Consider the following 21,860-nt stretch of genomic DNA (forward strand, 5'->3'; position numbering starts at 1 on the left):
TTTCAGAGAGCCTTGACCCTCCTGGCTTTTGCTTGACTTTGGGTTTTTCCACTATGCATTAGCTGCGTTCCCCTTCTGTCCCTACAAGCCCCCTTCACATGCTGGTGAGTTTTCCCTGGTACCTTCATTTTAAGGAAGGGCCCAGATCACTTGTGATTCACTCTCCAGACTTCACTACCCTGCCTTTAAGCCCACATGAGGCCATTATGGGCTCTAAGTAGGTACCAGAAACAATCAAGTGTAAAAAATGCTTTATGTGTTCCTATGGGGGTAGGAAACGTTTTCTTCATCAATTTGATGGAATGTTAGGCATTCTAACCATTTACTGGCTAATGGATCAACACTCATCATGGCTTTTAAAAAACCTGCCAGCACTTTAGATATGATACATGTACTATTCTAAGGAGATAGTCAAAAAATCATTTCCATATTTCCATACAGAATCATCTCTGCCTTTCAAGGGAGAGTTACCCTAGTAAGTGAAAGATGTGTTGCAGAGAAAAGCAAGTTGAAGGAGAAAAGGTAAGTTATTTTTCCAGTGGTGGTTCAGCCCCCAGTAGTCTGATGATATATCTAGAAGAGACAGGACATGAGGGCTATGTAGCATTGGAGATGTGAATGGTCTTGGTCACAAGTGTTCCCAGAATGTATGCCTCTCTACCCCTATACGGGTGTTCTGCCTACTTTTCTCACTGAAATTGTATTTATTTATGGGAGAGTAGGTACAAAGCTTATGAGGAAATATTTTGTTACTACTGGTCTTACTATGATATTCCAGGAAACGCCTTTGCTTCAGGCTAATTATATTAACTGACTGCCTAGTAAATTTAAACTCACTGGTGGAGGATACAGTTCATGGAGAATGGGAACTCAAAGAATACCTTTAATTTTCTGCTGGTACTGCCCCCATAAACCCAACCTGGGACTGTTAATAGAGGGCGTAACCCAGAGGAGGTACTATGTGTGTATGTGTGTGTGTATGTATATATGTATATACGTACATATGTATGTATGCATATATGTGTGTATGCTATATACACATTATACACATACATCATGAACATGTACTACATTCACACATGTACATATACGTTATAAAAACATACTACACACATATACACCCACCATAAACATGTACACATAAACTATACACCTTCATATATATTCATCCAACAAGTATTCGAGTCTCTTCCCTCTGTTAATCACTGAATTCCTCCTTGTGAGAGATATAAAAAAATAAGGCAAGGACCTCACAGAATTTCTTGTCTAGTAGAAACAAAAGCCATGGACTTGAATGAATGTCGTAGATGTCAATATGTGAAAGCTCAAGAAGATCAGTATAAAATGCTACCAGAGAAAAATGAGAAAAAAACCATTTTCAATCAAGAATACTATGGAAGGCTTGGTGGCAGTAGTAGAATTGCAGTCATGACTTAAAGAATGAGTAAAAATTAGGTATATTTGGAAGGATCAGTATAAACATGGAGACAGGAAAATTGTGTGGGGGTGATCAGGAAAGAGTGAGTGGTTTTCCTCGAAGTGGACAGACTACATATACAGAAGTAGTATGTATATGTACTATACATAGTATAGTACTATACTATAGTAGAGCCATATACTATATAGACATACATATATGTATATAGTATATATAACTATAGCTAAAGCTAGAACAGTTGACTGAGGCCATGTCATTAAGAGACCTGAATTAGAATATTATTTAGACAATAGGGAATTACAGAAGGTTAGTGAGCAGTGATCAGGTGACATCATTAGTGTAGGGTTTTAGTAATAATAATCTGTATTAGCATGATGGATTAGTGGAGAGAGACTGTTCAGAGGGACCATCTAGAAGACTATTGAGATGATCCAGCATGTTCAAAAAAAGTGCTCGAAGTCTGAACTAGGGTAGTAACAATGGAAATGGAAAGAATAGGATAGAAAATCCAGGAATAGAAATGAAAGGTCTTAGTTATTGATGGCTATAAGAACTGGCCAGATAAAGAGTCAAAATGATAACAAGCTTTGAAGATTAAATAACAAAGAGGATGGTAGTATGGTATTAACATAAATGAGAAAGTCAGAAGGGTCACAAGAAAAAAATAAGGAGCTAAAGTAAGATCATAAATTCTGTCTTAGACATGTTAGTTGAAATTTTAGTGGCATATGCATGTGGAAATATCCAACAGATATTTTTTTAATGTGGGTCTCAAGTGTATGAGATAAGATATGACTTGACATATAGATTTGGGAATCATTGACATAAACAGGATAGTTAAAGCCATGATTGTGGATGAGATTGCCACAAGAGCTAAACAGCAGAAAAGAGAATGCCTAAAACAAAACCCTGGAGAATTCTAATATTTACAAAGAAAAGGGGAATATGAACCAGAGAAAGAGATGAAGGAAATGTTTATAAAGGGGTTGAAGAATCAGGAAAGAACAGTATTATGGAAGTCAAGGAAGAGAAGGTTTAAAATAAGAAGGTATTCTTCAGAGCATTCAAGGAGGATGAAGTCTTATAAAAAGCCATTTAATTGGGTAATTTAGAGGTAAATAGACCATAGCACAATAGTATGTAGAGCTGGAAGGGACCTTGGAGAGGGTCTATTTTAACTTCTAATTTTTACACATGAGGAATAAAGGCAAGGAAAGGGAGAATGACAAATCCCTAAGATAAGTGGCAGAACCAGAACTAGGTTATGTAATTTGTTGTCACATATGTTAGGCATAGTCTACCATTGGTGCTAAATAGTTCTGTTCGGGATATATTGAGTTTGAAATGTCTGTAGGGCAGCTCATTTGAATTGGCCAGCAGGCATTTACGGATAAACTGGAAAACAGGAAAAAGTATGGAGATGTAAGGATATATAACTCTGAGTCATCCAGAAAGAAATGATAAATGAACTCAGGGGAGCTGATGATGGAGAGAGAGAGAGAGAGAGAGAGAGAGAGAGAGAGAGAGAGAGAGAGAGAGAGAGAGAGAGAGAGAGAGAGAGAGAGAGACAGAGAGACAGAGAGACAGAGAGACAGAGAGACAGAGACAGAGACAGAGAGACAGAGACAGAGAGACAGAGAGAGACAGAGAGACAGACAGAGACAGAGACAGACAGAGACAGAGAGAGAACATAATGGATGATGAAACTGAGAACAAGCAGTCAGAGATGTAGGAGGAGAACCAGGAAAGAATAGTATTACAAAAATCTTGAGAGGAGAGAGTACGCAAGAGGAGAGAAATAATGGTCAACAATGTCATGTATCAGAGAGGAAAAGAAAGATGAAGAAAAGGTCATTAATCGATTAAGTGATCATTAACTTTGGAGAGGGCATTTTCAATTAAGTGATGAGGGCAGAAGCCAGACTTCAGGGGGATGAGAAGTGAGTGAGAGGAAAGGAAGCAGAGATAATGCAGCAGACAGCTTTATCTAGATGTTTGTCTAAGAGAGGAGAGAGATATAAAAGATCTTTTAAGTGATGATAGTGTCATCCTCTCCTTCATGATCAATAAACCAGGGAAAATTCTTAAAGACAAAGGGATAAGAAGACCTTAATTCCAAGAATATGAACAATAAAACCCTCCTCTCTACTTTTCTGTTAGCAAGATGAAATTGATAAGTGTAGCCAGGACATTGACTTACTCTACACTACATCCTTTTCTCGACAAGCTGCATTCTGGGGAATGAGGTTCATTCCAGTGACCCTAACGTACTGTAATAATGCTGGTACACAAATACAGTAAACTGACAATATTATCTTCCTTCTATACTTACTCATGCAAAAGGTAAAATGAACATGCAAAAGAAGAGGGGAAAGCTCACCAATCAAAATCTGCCTCTGTACAGACACATGGTTCAGAAGCCATGGCTCCCGCATACTTTCCCTGCATGCATTTCTTCTCTGATTTACGCTTTTTATATATCCTCTTGGCTCCCATAATGCATGCCTCTCCCTATGAAAAAAAAAAACAGAGATCCTAAACAACTTCTGGTTACAGTACAACTGAGTTCTGACTAGCCTTCGGAATAGGATTAAATTACAGAGTTTGTGGTATTGATTTCTAATTAAGGATTTTTAATTGATACAGCTAGGTCCTAATTATGGTGAATAATACTAATAACCCTGAAGTGGTTGATTACTTGAATTCACATTGTATATTTCCAGTGGGCTGCAGCCAATTACCATATTTTACATAAGTGGAACTTTGAAGAGTGGAATTCAAATATATGCAGACACTTCAGGGGATTTATTATTCATACTAATAGAGACCTTGCTATATTTCCAAAAGGAAAACCATCTCTAAAGGGAATTTCCAATAGCCTGATATTATAGGGCAACAAAAATATACCTGGAAAGTAGTAAGAGCAAAGATATTAACTATATCATAATATAAAAGCTGAATGAAGACATGTTTTAGAGATGTATAATCTCCATCATGCCCCATTATTGCATCTCTGACCATATGACCTCATGGCAATAATTCCATGTCGTCCTTTATGATAAGAAAATGATACGCAGTACTCTTAAAGAGAATCATATAAAAAACTAAAAACAACTCAATGACAATGTATACCAAATACCGACCATATCGAAATCTACCGTGATTTCATCTTTTATCTTCTGAACATAACTATGACCCAATATCCTTTGAAATTTCATTTGACTATGCTATCAAATCCAGCTTCTTAGTGAGTGGAAATTCAGTGCAAAATTTGATGTAATCCATTTCTCTCTCTCTTCTTTGGGCTAATTTTCTTTAAAAGAATCTATAATGCATTTATATGAAAATGCATCGCTTAGATTGTACTTTGACTATGTAACATACTAATTCCTAAATACAACAATGATTTTATATTAAGATTCTTTTTAGTCTCTTGTAGAACCCAATAATTTTTTTCCTCTTTCAACAGATCAGAGGAGTGAGGGATTGTGTAGTATGAGATGATTTATCAAGACCAAGACAAGGGGCAATTCCTTATTAGTAACTCGGAACTCCTTGCACCTAAATTATCGTGGAAGGAGCAGAAAGATTTTGCATAGTACAAGGGAATTAAGATATAAAAAGTGCTTCGCTGGTTCCCCTTATCCAGTTTAATATCATTATTTTATGCCTGTTTTTGCGCTTTTAGATAAAGCTGAAGCTCCCATTTCCAGTCCCCCTCCCACAGCCAGAGAACATGTCCAGATAAATTATGCTCAGATCTTGGTGCTGAGTTGGTTTTCATTTTGAGTTGTAAGTCTATGCCAAGCATATTTGAATTTTATCTCATTATATCTCAGCATAATAAAAAACAGAAACGACTTCACAACAACCTATAAAGGCTTAGTTTGTTCACTCCTGTGGAACACAAAACACATATGGAAGCACCAGACTGGAAATACGGCCTTGATAATCCCAACTGCCTCCCCACTTAGCTGTCAGGAAGAATATACAACTCTGATGATTCTGTGAACTGGTATATCTTTCCCCAACTTTAGGCAACACTCCCACTTGAGCCCTCTTTCCACTTACCTGACTGTGCAGTTGCCATGGTCTGTAGTCTTCCTCAGCACAACGCCTATCAAATATAGACTTGTAGTCTACTTTGACCAGCTGCCATTCAGAACGATGGCTGAAGTGTCCAAACACTCTACAGAGCACAGCAATGGGGAGTGTAGGTGTGTTAGAACATCAGTAAGTATTTCTTCCCAATGGGTCAATGACTATCAACTCTAGCATCCTGGTCACTACTCTGCTACAATCTCTGTACTGATTTCTCTCAGGCAGCTGAAGCTCAACCCTCTTTTCTGTTTGCCACTCGCCAACACTAGCTCTCTGCCATCAGAGTCATACTATACTTCCATATTTTAAAGTGTTCAGAGAAAGAGCCACAATTTAGGCTGGGCATTGCTGATCATGTGTCGTCAAAAGGTGAATAATTTCCTTTCTCAGTTATTGGTGTGCTCTGTAGATTTTGCAAAAAAAAAAAAGTGGAAAAATTCAAAGTTTGAAACAAAGAAAAATTCTATCTACACTTGCCCTCGAACAAAACAAAGTTATTTGTGTGATGAGTAATTGTATTTTTGATAGAAAATGAAAATGTTCTAGGCAGATTCAAACAAATCTATCTTCCCTATTGAAACTTTTTGCTTAGCAAAGACCAATTTATCTAAATATATATATGTATGTATACATATAGTTATTATTACAGTATGTTTCCTTTGCCCAGTTTTCTGTTATTAGATTCAAATTGCATTTTTATATTTTGAAAACTTGAATACATGCTTTTCTAATCCAGATTCACCCATATCATTAATGATATATTTCTCAAATGACTGTGGTTTATTGGGTAAAGAAAAATCACAGCCATATTTTAAATATATCTCCTCTTCATGTTAGGAATACCTGTGATTGGTGACAGGATCAGAAAAAGAAAGGGAAAACAAATGTTCCTATTTATCAAAGGAACTTATTTTCTCATACTCACAATGGGATGCATTCACACATTACTGTGACTGCAGGTTTGTTATGATTCAGAGTTGCAGGCTACTAAAAAGGTTTGAATTTAAAAAGCATAAGTGTCTATTGTTAAGGCTAGAAAAGATTTTTGATGACACGCTTCTACATTTTGGGGTGTGAAGCATGAGGGAGCTGGATGTGGGATTTCTTCAATGTAAGAACTCTCATTATATAATATATAACTAGCACTTACATAGCTCTTTAAAGTTTGCAAAGTGCTTTAAAATATTATTTTATTTTATCTTCACTACAACATTTTGAAGTAGGTGCTATTATCGTTCCTATTCTATACTTGAGTAAACGGAGGCAGAGAGAGGTTAAGTGACTTGCCTAGTAACTGTCTAAGGCCAGATTTTAACTCAAGCCTTCCAGACTTCAAGTCTAATGCTTTGTCTCCTGTACCACCTAGCTGCCTCTTGTACAGAAACTTTTACCAATGCAAGTTGGCAGGTCATCTGTCAATCATATTCTTAGTTGCCTGGAGCATTGAGAAGTTAAGTGACTTGCCTATGATTACAATGCTCATATATATCGAGAGGCAATGCTTCCTGGCTTCAAGGTTGGCCCTCTCTCATTCTTAATAACTTTTTAATTACCAGGAAGAAATTAGAATAGGAAATAGTTATTTTCTATCTGAACACATTGAGTCTTTTCAGTATGTAGTGTAGAGTCATTTCCACTGATTTTACACATAAAACCAAATTTCTCTTCAATTATAGACAGAAGCCTTAGCAAGCAGCTCTAGAAGCTTTAACCCTAACCACTTTGGTGAAAACTATCTAAGCAGCTATCTTGAGTGAGGATGAAAAATATAGAACTTCTCACAGAATCATACTTACGTCATGATAAGGGTCTCTTCTCCCGGTTCACCCAGGACTCCATCCACAAAAAGAGGAATGGATGTGAAACTGTATTTACTCCATGATCGCCCTTCATCAAAACTTAACCTGGTGGCAAGAAATACAGAAACAGATAACTAAGCTAACTAATTAAGGATTTTACCCCTCCCCAAAAATAAGGAGTAAATTAGACAATTTTTAAAGTCAAAGGGACACAGGCAAACTGATACTTAGAAGTCACCAATTATGATAGAAATTGGCACAATAGGGCTGCTTATCTAAGACCTGAGCATGTTAGACTGCATCTATCAGGGAAAATAATGCTGAAAGGGAGTAAGCTGTATGAAAGAAGAAATCTTCTGGTTGATGTACTCTTATCAAATTTTAGACCTCGGTAAGATATTCTCCACAATCTCACTCCAACTCAAATAAAGACATCAAAAGTAGTTAGAAAAATGTAGAGCAATTGTTTCCAAGGAGGCCGAGACATGTGACTACTTATGGAGATGACTTTCAATCAAAAGTAAATGTCTTACATATCATGGCTACATTTATTCATTCATTTCACACTTAATGATTGCAAATGATATACAAGGTTCTGATTTCCAAGTGACCTTCCCCAATCTATCCCTAAGGCAGACAGCTATACTTCTTCTTCTGAATCACACTATGTTGTATTCCTCATACTATTACGATATTGTATTTTGCATCCTATTCCATGTATGCCTCTGCTAAGCTGTAAACTCTTTGAGGTTAGGTCTCTAGTCTTAATCACCTTTGAATCTCCATCAACACATAAAACCATGTCTCATACGTTATAGATGATTAATATATATTTTTGAATGAATGACTAACCCTCACCAGCCTCATTTTAATATCATTGAGTATTTTATCTCGGTTAGGTTTTGTATTTGTTATATGGCTATATACAAAGGCAAGAATCTCAGGAATATCCTGAGAGAGTGGAGAGAAAATAATGCCTTGTTAACATCCTTTTATCCATAGCTTATGGTTCACCAAGCACCAGACTACATTTCCTACAGCCTTCCTTTCATCTTGCTGCATGAGCCTGAGACCCAAGCCTTTGCTTAGCAATGGGTCTCATGCTTCTGTATTTGGTTCCCCAACTGAAATCATGATACTCTATTTCCGCCATTTAAATAATTCCCTGCCATGTCAACTTATAGTGTATTACAAATAGGTTTACAACTTGAACAGAGGCAGAGCACTGAGATGCTCTTTTATGAAAGCAGGTAGAAAACCATGGGAAACCCTGTGTCTCTAAACCTTTCCCTCATACATAAGTACAACTCAAAGGCATTGTATTTGCCCTTGGGTATAAACCATAGCCCAAGAGGTTCAGGAACATTGCCCAGGCAAGAGGGATAGAGACACTGAGAACCTAGGGTTGGGTATGACATGTACAGAACAGGCAATGAGACTTGTAGAGACAAGTGACTGACAATTGTAACTCTAGCTACTTCCATTTGGGAAAACTGACAGTAAGAAGTTTAACTACAAGGAGTTAAAACTGTTCCAAAAAAACCATATCTGGGGATCTTCTTTGGCATATCCTCTCACCCATAATTCTGTGGGAGTGGGAAAGGAATTGTCGTATCTGAAAGCCATAATTCATTTTTTCTTTTACCCCAAGGGCAGACTTTTTTTCCCTTTTTTTGTGAAACTGCATTCAACAGTCTCGATTTAACAGAGCGAGGGTGTAAATTATGTTCTGATGGATTCTGGCATTTTACTACAAACACCAGCACAATCTGTCTGCTGATAGCAAGACTCTGGGATGGGTTTTTGCAGCTCAGAATGATCAGCACTGTGTCACAGCAGGCAGCACCATTACCAGAGATGTCGGATCGGCAGAGATGTGTGTTTCATAGCAACCAAGACCCCACCTTGATCCAGGTACAGAACACTATGTTCTTCTTCAAAAATCTAGGGGAAAAAAGAACATGGAAAAACTCATATATCTACTTTATCCAATTATCAAAGATTGAATGCAGAAGATTCCAATCAATGAATCAACAAGATTGTATAAAGATAATTCTCCCTTACTTATTCCCCACCCCCAAATCTCAGGAAGAGCTCAGTCACAGAATGGACTTTTTTTTAAAATTGGAAAAGATTATAGGGATTATGTTTTATCTAGGTTCTCCATTTTCCAGGATACCAATTGGATCGCCATATAATGCAGGAGGAAGGGAATTAAAATCAGACAACAAAATTCAGATCCCGTCTCCGCCACTTGCTACCCATATGAACTTAGAAAATGAATAAAACAAAACAAAACTTTATTAAGTGGCTACTATATGCTAGGGGCTGTGCTAATAACTAGGGGTCCAAGTATGAGCAAATAAGAGAGGCCCTGTTCTCAAGGAATTTATATTCCAAAGGATGAAGACAACACATATTAGAAAAATTAAAGTTGGAAAGTGGAAAAGAGTTGGCTGAGGGCACATGTGCAGGGCTTGGATGGAAAGAGGAGTGATAACTAGGTCACCAACGAGACACAGATGACTTCACATGACTTAGATCACAGTTCCTCCTCTAAAAAATAAATGCATTAGTCTCAGTAATCTCCAAGATTTCTTTCATCTCTAAACCTACCATCCTGCGATGTTTAACTATAAAATAGTTACATGACTTGCTCAAGGCCACACAGCTTAGTTAGTGGTGAAACTAGGATTGGAACTTTGATCTCTTGACTTGGAGTTTAATGCTTTTTTCCTCCACTTCTGCTACTGAAAAGCTGAAAAATGTTCTTGAGGGGAAGCATCCTTGACGAGTGTGCTATCATTCTGCCAGATCACGAGGTGGCTCAGTTTGAAATCAGAGAGCCTCGTCCATTCCTCTGTTCCTCAAAATGAAGAGTAACTACTTTTATCCCTGAAGTTGCATTTAAGGAGTGGGAGAATACCCAGTAAACCTCGCTTAGAAAGATGGCCACTCTAGCCTTATAAAAATATGGCTCAGAGATCCTCAAATCAAGGGGACTCCTCAGATACAGATGTTGTGCCTGTGCATGCAGCTTCAATAGATCTTCCCATTGAAGTCTGGTGAACATTCTAGATATCAGAAAATAGAGTAGTACAATGTCCTAGACACATCTTCTGCTTGGATAGTATTTGTCCTTGGTGGAGAAGGGACTCAGGGTCAGGGTGGGTTGAGGAACCACCATGTCTTCAGTCTTTTCTCAAATTTCCCTCTCAGAGACCACTTCATTAATTTTCCTCTGATGTTCCTATGCACACCTATATTTTAATCTCTAAGTTTAACCAGTTTCTTATCTTTTGAAGTACTTTCCTTTCCTCTGAACCCCAAGTAGCTGAGTTTTGTGCCTATAAATGTTCTGGATCCAAGAGCTGACAGAGATAGTCTAAAAACATTTATTCAGCAGGAAATGCAGTGCAGAGGATTCTCACTGTTGAGTGCACTCACCTGCATGTTAGATTTCAATTTATGGTGCTAGTTACTGTATGATAATTAAACGTCAGAGGGTTATTAAAACATATTTATTGAAGTGTAACAACCACGCATTAGACACATATCTTGTTATGATTGCTAAACCTCATTAAGTGCTTGTTTTATAAGGAATGGATACCTAATTTACATGCAGAAGACAGACAGGAGGCATTTGAGCTAAACACATTGGTTTAAAGTGATTCCATTTCTACTTTTCCTGACATATGACTTTTGATGGTTATTACTCTGTCTTGTGCACATGAGATTTAAACATCTCAGAATACCACCTGTGTAATGGCTATTTCTTTATGCAGCAATTCTTACAATGTTCTGTCTTCAAGGCAAAAGGAATTTATGGAGGTAACGCTGAGTGAGGCTTATAATCAGGCCCTTCAGGCATCAGGCTCCATGAAAAACAAAATCGTTGGGTTTTCGACTTTGTTTTATGAGAAAATTTCTTTCTGATTTAATTTGGCTTCATTGTCACTTACAGATTTTCCTCTTAATAAAAACCAAACTAAGTTAACAAATGAATACTAAATAAAACTGACTAGGATTATTAGAGTTATTATTGGCTTTTGAAGCCTCTACTAAAACTCAATTCTAATGCTTTGCTTTGGATTGGAAGCAAGTCTAGATACTCAAAGGTTATTATTCTAAAGTTATACCAACCTGAAAGACTTCAGATACAGGCTGGAAAATGAATTGATGCATGTCTGTTGTCCATGGATCGGTATTACCAAGTTCAGACATGTATATCACTTTCAATCAATCAACAAAAATTTATTGTGCCCACTATGTACCAGGGACTGTGCAATGTGTTGAGAAAACAAATAAAAAAAATAAGACTGGCCTTAGTCTCAAGGTGTTTCAAATATAATCCTGGTATACCAGGTGATAGGTTTGTATGGATTTATTTTCATTTTTGATGAAAACCTTTAAAAAAATTAATCCAGTCTCCCTGATGTTACTCAGGCTAGAAGTGCCTGAGCTACTCATGGACCTGATCTCAAGACTCATAGGTATGGAATTTTTAACCTACTCAGGTTTTCTACCTGGACCAGTTCAGTCATCCTTAGGTAGCCTATTGGCCCTCCACTCCTAGGAGCCCACCATATTGGTTGCTGGACTTAGTTCAGACACCTGATCTGTTTTATCCTTACTGTAACTCAGAACTCCAGAACTCAAGGGATCCACCAACGTGAACCTCTACAATAGTAGGTACTCTAGTTCTGTACCACCATACCTGGTTGGTGAAAGCCATTTATAAAAAAAAACAAAAAAAAATCATATGCTAAGAGACTGAGGGGTGAATACAATCAAAATTGGTATAACTCATGCTCCCACTGATGAATTCACAGTATCTTTAAAGCCCTAATTATTATTCTGATGCCTTCGGTTCTCTTTCACAATGAAAATATATACAAAAAGGGAAAATTGAAATAGGCTATGTAGGTGCTGCAGAATAATTTCTTAGAACTGGGACTGTTTGTGGAAGATATGTGACTGTTTGTACCACAGAGACCTGAATCAAATCATTTACCTGCCTCCAGGTGTTCCCAGCATCTGAAGACACAAACATACTAATATCATTGTCAGACAGCTCAGATCCAATGTTACCTGGAAAGAGAATACCATGCTTAGAGGAGGGGACATTTTATGAAAGAATTGCATGAACCTCATTTATTAGCACATTAGAATCTCTCACACTATTTCAGAATAAAAATACATAGCTGAGTGGAGATACTCAGCATTATGTATTCAGTTGTAATGAAGCAGTCTGGTTTTTTTCCCCTTTCTAGTTTGCTAATCAAAAACCAAAGAGAGATAGTTCCTTTCTTGAAAGGTGTTCTTCACAACAGAGAAACCTTCTTACCAGAAGCCACTATGATGCTGGGAGCTGTGTCACGGCTGGCAATGTTTCCAGAGGTGTATGGATTGTCAGAGACCTTTAGGTGAAGATGCAGGGAACAGTATGGCTGTAGAAAGAGAAACAAAGCCACCATAGAAACAAGGGGACTTAAAGAGTCCATGGAAAGTCTGGATTTATAACAGCGATCCTGTATTAAGTTCTGCCTTAAGGACAATATGTATCTCAATGCTGTAAGGCTGATAACTTGACCTTGAGGGGCAATGTTGAGTATTTTATTCTAACGGGCATAATAATGGCTATGAAAAGGATCAAATTTAATTCAAATAAGTTTAAAAATTCAATCCATACAGTACTGGGATAGTATCACAGCTAGTATTATTTTACGTAGAAGCTATCCTAATACACAGATGGTACTTGCAATTTCGATGAAATTTTAAGCAACTTTTACAATCTCTCACTGAGTCTTAATCATGTCCTTGGATTAAAATATCAGCAGTTTTCAAAAAAGCACAATAAATCTTCTAGGGATTTCCTTAAGAAGTGCCTTGCTACTAAGTTGTTAAAAATAAAAGTTTGTGTTTGAAACCCCCACTCCCTTTTTTCCATCAGAATGATTACTTTCTAATCTTATCAGCATGGGTTTTTGGAATCACCACTGAAGTTTCATGATTACTTTTATTCTACTCTGTTGGAGTGACAACCAGGAAAAATTCAGAGCACAGCAGAGATACAATGATTAAATTTATATGGGATAGGGTAAACGACAAACCAAAAATGAATGAAGATGGGAGAAACAAAAAAGGCAGGGGAGGTGGAATGAACCACTGAATTAGAGTAGTGGTCTTTGGCCACTACCAGGGTGGAGATTCAGGTACAGGCTCTCTTCTGCCTGAAAATTTCCTATTCAACTTGAAAAAAAAGGAAAGAAAAAAAAATCTCCATATTACCATGTTCTACCACAATTATAAAGGCCAGAATGTCAACTGAGATGGGATAGATGAGGCTTTGCCCCAGATCATCAACATCAGGGTGGAAGTTGTACATTCTGGGCTATAAGTGTTTCCTCCTCAGAAGGTGATGTTTTCTAGCACAGTGATTATTTTCTTAAGCCTTGACTCATGTTACTGGTCAAAAGATGCTGCATGGCATGCCACTCAAGATACTGATGCGAAAGTATACCTCTCTCAGGACCTTTCTCTCCAACACACACAAATGTTGGGCATGCTGAGGGACATTATTGATGAAACTGTGCTCAGACTTTCCTTTTGCTCACCATCATGGTATTCTTGGAAATGTGCTATCCCTGTACTGATATTTAACAAGTGCTGCTATTTTATTTTTTTAATTTAAATTTTACTTATTATGAAATTTAAAATAGAAACAAAGAACAGAAAACTAGGGTTGCATTTGAAATAATGAATCTCTATTTTATACAGACGGGCTTTGTAGAAGTCTATAATTAACTCAACATGTAAGATCCAAAGATGTCTTCCCTGTCTGTCTTTTCTGAACTTCGTTTAACTTGTGTGTATGTGTGTGATTTTTTTTTTTAATTTCCCTGGTGAGAGTCTAATTATGGGAAGGTCTGAACCACCCAGGACATTTCTTTTACATGGATGACAATGGCAAATACAGAAAGAGGAATGAGGAATTTAATAAAGATTTTTGAATTGAACTGAGATACATTTTTAAATTACATATGTTTATGTTTATGTGCATATGTATGCACATTTATGTATATATTGTGTATATCTATCTATATATGTATGTGTATGTATAGATATAGATATGTTGTTCAATCATTTAGTTATGTCTGACTCTTCATGACCCTATGGACTATACCATCCATGGAATTTTCTTGGCAATTTTTAGAGTGTTTCTCCATTTCCTTCTGCAGTGGAAACAGACATTAAGTGACTTGCTCAGAGTCACACAGTGAGTAAGTGTCTGAGGTAACTTTTGAACTCAGATCTCCCTGACTTCAGCCCAAGTACTCTGTCCATCAAGCTATCTAGTTGCCTCTGTGTGTGTGTATGTTTATACATATAAACAAACACACACCCATATACACTTAATTTATAAACAAAGAAATCATCTGGGCAATTTGAGATGAGGCCTCTAAACTCCTCCCAAAAACTTAATAGTTTGAGGCATAATATGTTGCATGAGGGTTGGGACACATGTGGAGCATCACACTGAGAATGAAACCACCCTCTGGAATGAGTGGCATCCCCCACTGAAGAGGTGCCTTTCCTGGAATTTTCTGACCACTTCTCCTCTGTGAGACCAGCATGTAGCTCAATCATGAAAGATCCCCATAGGACTGTGGACATCTGATCCAGGGCATTGTGTTGATGTGCAAGCTAGGGAGGCCATTGAAAGGAAGCCGACTTTTCTCATTTCTGACTGCTGTGTGGTATGGTTGTCATGGCTTTTGGATGCCTGGGATCTGCTATTATAAGAGGCACTGATGCCAGCTTGAGGAGAAACATTACAAATGATCTTTGCAGGGCTCTTTCCTCTGTACTCTCATTTGTGGTCCTGGATTGCCCCCAGCTGGTATGAGGAGAATATTCGGTGACTTTTCTTTTCTTCCCCTCTGCATCAAAGTACAGAGTCTACGTAAATACTTGGGAAATCATCTTCCAGCCCCTGAATGATGATCTGAAAAGGAAGGCAAACTAAAACGCAAAAATTTCTTAGCCCTCCTTTTCCAGTGAGCATGGATTTCAGTGCAGTAGACATTCCCAGTGACAATTACCTTCAACAACAAAGATCACAATCCAGTAATTAAAAATCTAAATTGCTTAATACTCAGACTAGTTAAGTGATTTGTCTATGACTACACGGAAAAGACGTATCAGAGGTAGAATTGAAACCAGTTCTTCCGGAATCCAAGCCCTATACTTTACTACATCGTTCATCATGGAAGCTTTGTCCATGGTAGCTACTGTTATTTTGTATGTCAAGAAATACTCCCAGAAGAAGACAGGAGTTCAATTCCCAATATGCTGGTTATTAGAGAATTTGTGAACATTCTTCTCTCTCCTCCCCATCAAGAAGAACCAGAGATAGAAAACTGAAAATATCAATCACCTAATAGTTCCAGAAAATGACTTAGTAAAGACATCACATTAGCAATCTTTTAGGATGCTGTAAAGACAGAGTAGTCCCAACCAGAAAGACCTTCTTCCCTCACCCCACCCCCACTGTTATCAGTGATATCCATCTAAGAGGTATTTCTACATTACAAAACAGCTAATAAATCAAATATTGAACATCTGCTGTGTATCTGGTCCTTTGCTATTTAGAGAGCCAAAGCTTGTTGGATCTGGAAAGTGCCTTAAAAATATCTAATCTTACTATTCAGGAAATGGGGGCCCACATAGATTTGTCTATGATTGTATAGGTTGTCAGTGTTGAGAGAGGATGAAATTCAGGCTTCTAAACTTCCCACTCACACTTCTTTCTTTAAGTTTTCATTCTTTTCTTCATGCAGAGATCCAAAGAGATTGAAGATGCCCATGAAAAAGACAGAAGAGCCTCCAGCCTGGAGTCACAACCTTTGTGTGATTCCACCCTACTACCAGTTTGTCCCTTACTGTCAGGAGAACCTAGAATACTAGGGCTGGTATCACATTTATTAATAAAAGGTTTAAAGTAAGGAATAGATTTAGAGTTACCATATTTGCAAACCATATGATCACAAGGTAGGAGGTATTGTAAGAAACAGAATGTTCCCCTAACTGGGTCAATAAGGCCCTAGATACAAGATCTAAGAGTCAGTGACAAAGTAGGGAGGAAGGCCCAGGGCTAATGGGGCATGAATGGGTCATATTTACCTCTCTAACACTAATTTGTAACTCATGGGGGGAAAGATAGGGGAGGGAATGAGATACACAACTGAGGTTTGCCCCAGGGCATCCAATTTCCTAGCGCCAGCCCTTTCAGGGAACTAGAGACTATATTTACTGGAAAATGGGCCTTCTTTTTATTAAGTGCTGTATTTTCCCTACGGTCCAAGAATGTGTAATGAGTTCAGCTGATCTCACATGCTGCCCCTCAAGAGCCCAATCCCAAGACTTTGGAAGGTAGTGAGCGCTGCCCTGGTAATACCCCTGTCTAATTGCACAAAGCAGTATGTGAAGGAAAGAATCCCCGCTGAGCCCTGCAGGTAATCAGTCTAAAAGACCTTAAAATATGGTCCCAAATTATCCTGGATGTCTTATTTCTATAGAAAGCATTTTACAAGGAACTTTCCATTTGGGGCTGTAATTCTGAACTTGTTCCACATTTGAGGCAGCCCTGCTGGAAAATCTCTTTTCTAATCACTCGGCTGGGCTGGCGGTGACACTGTCACTCTCCAAGTACTCACAATCTCAAATCACTCTTTATCTTCTCACTGCCAGCCACCAGCTCCTGGGCCCAAAGTAGGTTGTTAACACTCTGAATATCCTAGAGCTCAAAGATTTTCGATCCTATTTTCTGTCTTTGGCAGATTTTTGCAAAGTGATTTTCGTCTCTGGCCCAGCTCACTGCCCCCTCCTTCTCTAGCTCTTCCAAAGCCTGTGGTGAAACAAATTTAAAGCAAGCAAGTATCTGGGTTAATGGGAGGAAAGAGGAGGAAGGCTCCTGGGAGCTGTTTATCTTAGTCAGTTTAATTAATCTTTCCTCCAGTCTTAATGACCCTAACAATTATTTCTGAACTTCAAGGTCAGCTTAAGATCAAGAGCTCAGTTTCAGCACACCCTGGTTGGATCCCAAGTTTTGTATTTGGGTATTTTCTTTTGCAAAACTCCCTCCTTCCAATAATAATCAGTCATCATATAAGTATTGATCCCCCATTATGTCAACATGTGCTAGTATAAAGTATAATCACGATTTCCAAAACTCCATCTCTGGTCTTATGTCTTACTCCAGAATGGCTCATCAGAGCCCTACCTCACTGTGGTCAGTTTTATCTCTTTGGCAATTGTTTTCCATAATACTTCCTGGAAATGGATGGACCATGTTGATGGTCAAGGATATTGTGCCAGTGCAACATTTGCTGGCCTTTAATATGGGCCAGCACAGAATGGCTGTCCGGGAGGTGGTTAGTTAGAGCTGCCAACAACTCTGTCCTTGCCCTAGGACAAAACACTCACAACAATGCATGAATAGGGTTCATCATCATCACCACCACCACCACCACCACCATCCCAGTAACTCGGATAAAGGGTGAGTGGAAGTCTTCCTACGAGATGAAGTGACATTGAAAATATTCACTATAAGAAGTAAAGTCAGGTCATTGTTTTTAGTATCTCATGATGAGCAAAAGTGACTCAGTAACAGTGGCATGGGATTGTTTTTCAAAAAGAATTCTTTCTCTTGGAAACAATGGAGGTTAAACAAGGATATAATCAGTTTAGATCATATCCGTAACCTTTCTTTCTGTCGCAGACCTCAATATTTTGAATCCTACTAACTGATATTCAAGATGATACTTTTAAATATATGAAATAAAATGCAAGGAATTATAAAGAAAACTATGCTGATATTTAGTTATCAAAATATCCAGTTACAAAAAAATTAAAACATTTAAAATACATACACACATTTATTTATTCATTTAAAACAAGATCAAATTGAGAACGGCTGGTCTAGGTAATCTCACTGATAGGATGAATGTGACCTTATTCATCAGATCTCAGAATACTAACACTCAGAGCTACTCTTTGGACATTGAAGCATCTCTCTTTTCAGAAATTCTGCATTGATTTTGGTCTGTCCCACACCATGTAGTCCTTAATGGTGCAGTAGTTTATATTGTGCTCCGGCTGGTTCATATACCTACGTCTAAATTCCTCAAATGGATTAGAAGCTCCTGAAGGAGCTTCTAATCATATCTTAAAGTTGTTTTTGTTGCAGTCTATATATGTTCTCGTTCTCTCTCTCTCTCTCTTCTCTCTCTCTCTCTCTCTCTCTCTCTCTCTCTCTCTCTCTCTCTCTCTCTCTCTCTCTCTCTCTCCAGTTCCTTCCCTCAGCATAGAACATACTAGTTGATCATTCAGCTTTTATTGACTGACTGATTTTTAAAACCACCTAAATGGAGTTTAAATTTATATATTCAGGATCTATGATTTTCTCATTGTGGGACAGCTAGGTGGTGCAGTGGATAGGGCACCAGTGCAGGAATCAGGAGGACCTGAGCTGAAATCTCACCTCAGACACTTGACACTCACTAGCTGTGGGACCTTGGGCAAGTCATTTAACCCCAATTGCCTCATGCTGGGCCATCTCCAGTCATCCTGATGAATATCTGATTGCTGGATTCAGATGGCTCTGGAGGAGAAGTGAGGCTGGTGACCTGCACAGCCCTCCCTCACTCAAAACGAAGTCAAGTGCAAGTCATGTCATTATTTCTCTGATGGCATGGTCTTCTTTGGCAATGAAGGATGAACATACACATTTTCTCATTGTAGAATTTTCTCCCACCTCTACACACTCAGACACATTGATAAACATAAATAGTTTCAAGAGATTTGTCTGAGTCTCAGAGAAGCCGAATGACTTGTCAGTAGTCACAGAGCTAAGAAATTATCAGAAGCAGAAACTGAACTCAGGATTTCCTGAATGGAAATTCAGTCCTCTTTCCACTAACACAAGGAATAACTACTCCCTTAATTTGTACCATGAAGGAATGATCAGATCATAAAACAGCACTAGTAGAAAGGTAGGGATATTGGTAGAATGGTCCTGTCATTTTGGACAACTACTAAGTTCTCCCATAAATCACCCTTCAGTCTCAGTCAAAGAGAGAATCCTGAATCAGACAATTTAAGAGACTAAACCAATGTGACAAAGCTAACATTATCAGATCATTTTGGTCACTCATATCTTTCTGAAAGGTTCTGCCACAATTTAATTCATTTTGATTAAGTACTTACCATGTCCCAAACACTATGCTAGAAACTGGGGATACAAATACCTACTGTGCTCCATTCCCTTCTACCTTCCTTTTCCGAGTAAGTCAACTCTTCCTCAAAAGGTGAGGTAGGTTGACCTATTTCCTCTCTGATACCCAGTATATTCACACTGTTACATGAGGAAAAGTTTGTTTAAATGTGATGACTTACCAGCAGGCAATGTACAGGGTCTCCTCTCAGATCCGTGTCAGGAGCCTGCAGCAACCGCCAGTCTCTGCCTTTGTTGTATGTGATGAAAGTCTTCACTTGGCTGTCAATCTTCTTGTTAGCCAAGAACATTCCCTTTATCCCTGCTACCTGGGAGAAATTGACATGGCTGAAAAATACATCAATTTGAAAGGAGACTTTTGTTCCCCAAAAATGAAATAGCAGACTCTCAGATCGAGCCCAGAAAGCTTGATTAGGTGACCCTTGAGGAGTTCACAAAATTTGAGGGGGATTCCACTGAGGCAGTGGATTCCATTGGGCAGGAAGCATCATATTCATACCAACATGAAAATCAAGTTGGATTGGCCCAGCAAACCCTAAGTTGTCTTCCTAGTTTTCTTTGGGTGTACACTATGACTTCAAAACCAGGTGAACTTGATTTATATATTGTCCATGGTTTTAACAGTTAGATTGTTCACAGATATGACTGAGTGATGAGATAAAACTTACCATTCCAACAATATGGATATTCCTATTTCAGTACAACTCTAGAATGATAGCATAAGACCATTTGAATATAACCAATTGGAAAAAAAAAAAGGAACGGTTTGCTCTTCATCACAAGCATCCACCTTTCTTATTCTCCCCATCCCTCCAAATCTATCTCTTACCCTCATGCCCTTGGAAATAATCGACATCAGCCTTTCAAAGAATGAATGAACACTTATTAAGCATTTACTATGTTCCAGGCATTGTGCACCATGTACCAAAGCAGCAGTGTCTCTGACCTCAAGGTGATTACATTCTAATAGGAAAGGGCAACATCAATACAGGAGTGGTAGTCAGGGATGGATATTTTGTTCTGGGAAATAATTAATGGAACAAAAGGACATTCAGTTGACATATCATTTCCAGAGGAATCACACCTACACCCGCAGGTTGTATCAGCTCAGTGCTGAGGCAAATGAAGAAGTATGGGCTCAAGGATGAAATAAACAGAATCTTGATGCTCTTTTCCAAAACCTTCAGAACTATGGTACAACAACTGAAGTACAGAAGGAGACATTTCAGAGATGTAAAAAGCTCAGAATTTGACCATAAAGACCCACCGAGGAAAAAGACAAACATAGTTTTGCATCTGCCCTTTCCCTAGGTCACTGGGTGTTTGTTAAAGTAGCTACACTGGTAGCACATAGTCTTAATAATCCATTCAAGTAAGTAGCTTTTGCTTCTAGGGATCGTAGGCCTACTTTCTCTGGCAGCTAAATCTCTTCCACTTCCATGTAAGTCTTTTTTATTTTGTGATTTTAACAGGTCGTATTTTGTATGTCCTTTGGGAGAATGAACTTCCCTGGTAGATCAGTTTATCTGTGTGTCAGTACACATCTGAGGGGATGAGAGTGGGAGGGATATTGAACTACAGTGGAAGTGAATTCTGAGAAGTCACTCTTCCAGAGACAGAACTGTAACTATGGTGGGATTACCTAGATGTTTTCCCAAGGTGCCAAAATGAATTAACATATGTAAAACTCTTTGAAAAATTTAAAGCTGTATATAAATGTTCATTTTTATTACTGTTGTCTACCTCCTCCTGGGGCCTTGGGGGATTGTAAATTATGCACTGAGAGGGCAAAACTCAATCCCTTTCCTAGAGTGACGCTTAGGATATAATAAATGTTCTTACACATAGGTTTTTTAATAAATATTTATTAAAAGAAGAAATTAATAAATTTAACTAATATATACTGTATACATATAATTCCTCTATTTACTTAAAAGTACAGCTTCATTCAAAAGTATTCCATGAATCACAATTTTTCAGTAATTTAGATTATGCTTCCTGATTTTATCACTATTCAGTCTTCAGTTGTGTCCAACTCTTCATGACTCGTTGAACCAAAGGTAGGGACCTTGTGGCCCTGAAGCTAGATGTGGTCTTTGAAGTCCTAGGCCTTCTGACTGAATCCAAGTTTGACAAAACAAATCCTTTTATTAAGGGGATTTTTTCTGTGGAGTTTGAATTAAGTTAAAGGGTTATACTTGAGGACCTAGAGGGTCACATACAG

General features: G+C 38.1%; 1 protein-coding gene across 4 annotated transcripts in view; it reads right to left on the reverse strand.

Moving 5' to 3' along the window:
* The window catches only part of SORCS1 (sortilin related VPS10 domain containing receptor 1), a 750,254-nt gene that overhangs the window by 127,202 nt on the left and 601,192 nt on the right, over positions 1-21,860 (reverse strand). For all 4 annotated transcript variants that reach the window (XM_072621765.1, XM_072621775.1, XM_072621754.1 and 1 more), the window contains exons 10-16: positions 19,798-19,944; positions 12,686-12,788; positions 12,353-12,429; positions 9,191-9,282; positions 7,336-7,443; positions 5,510-5,627; positions 3,819-3,949 (exon numbers count right to left, since the gene is read on the reverse strand). In XM_072621765.1, the coding sequence (XP_072477866.1) occupies positions 3,819-3,949; positions 5,510-5,627; positions 7,336-7,443; positions 9,191-9,282; positions 12,353-12,429; positions 12,686-12,788; positions 19,798-19,944 (776 nt within the window). The remainder of the gene's footprint in view (positions 1-3,818; positions 3,950-5,509; positions 5,628-7,335; positions 7,444-9,190; positions 9,283-12,352; positions 12,430-12,685; positions 12,789-19,797; positions 19,945-21,860) is intronic.

The sequence above is a fragment of the Notamacropus eugenii genome, chromosome 1 (assembly GCF_028372415.1).
Source record: "Notamacropus eugenii isolate mMacEug1 chromosome 1, mMacEug1.pri_v2, whole genome shotgun sequence".
NCBI lineage: Eukaryota > Metazoa > Chordata > Mammalia > Diprotodontia > Macropodidae > Notamacropus > Notamacropus eugenii.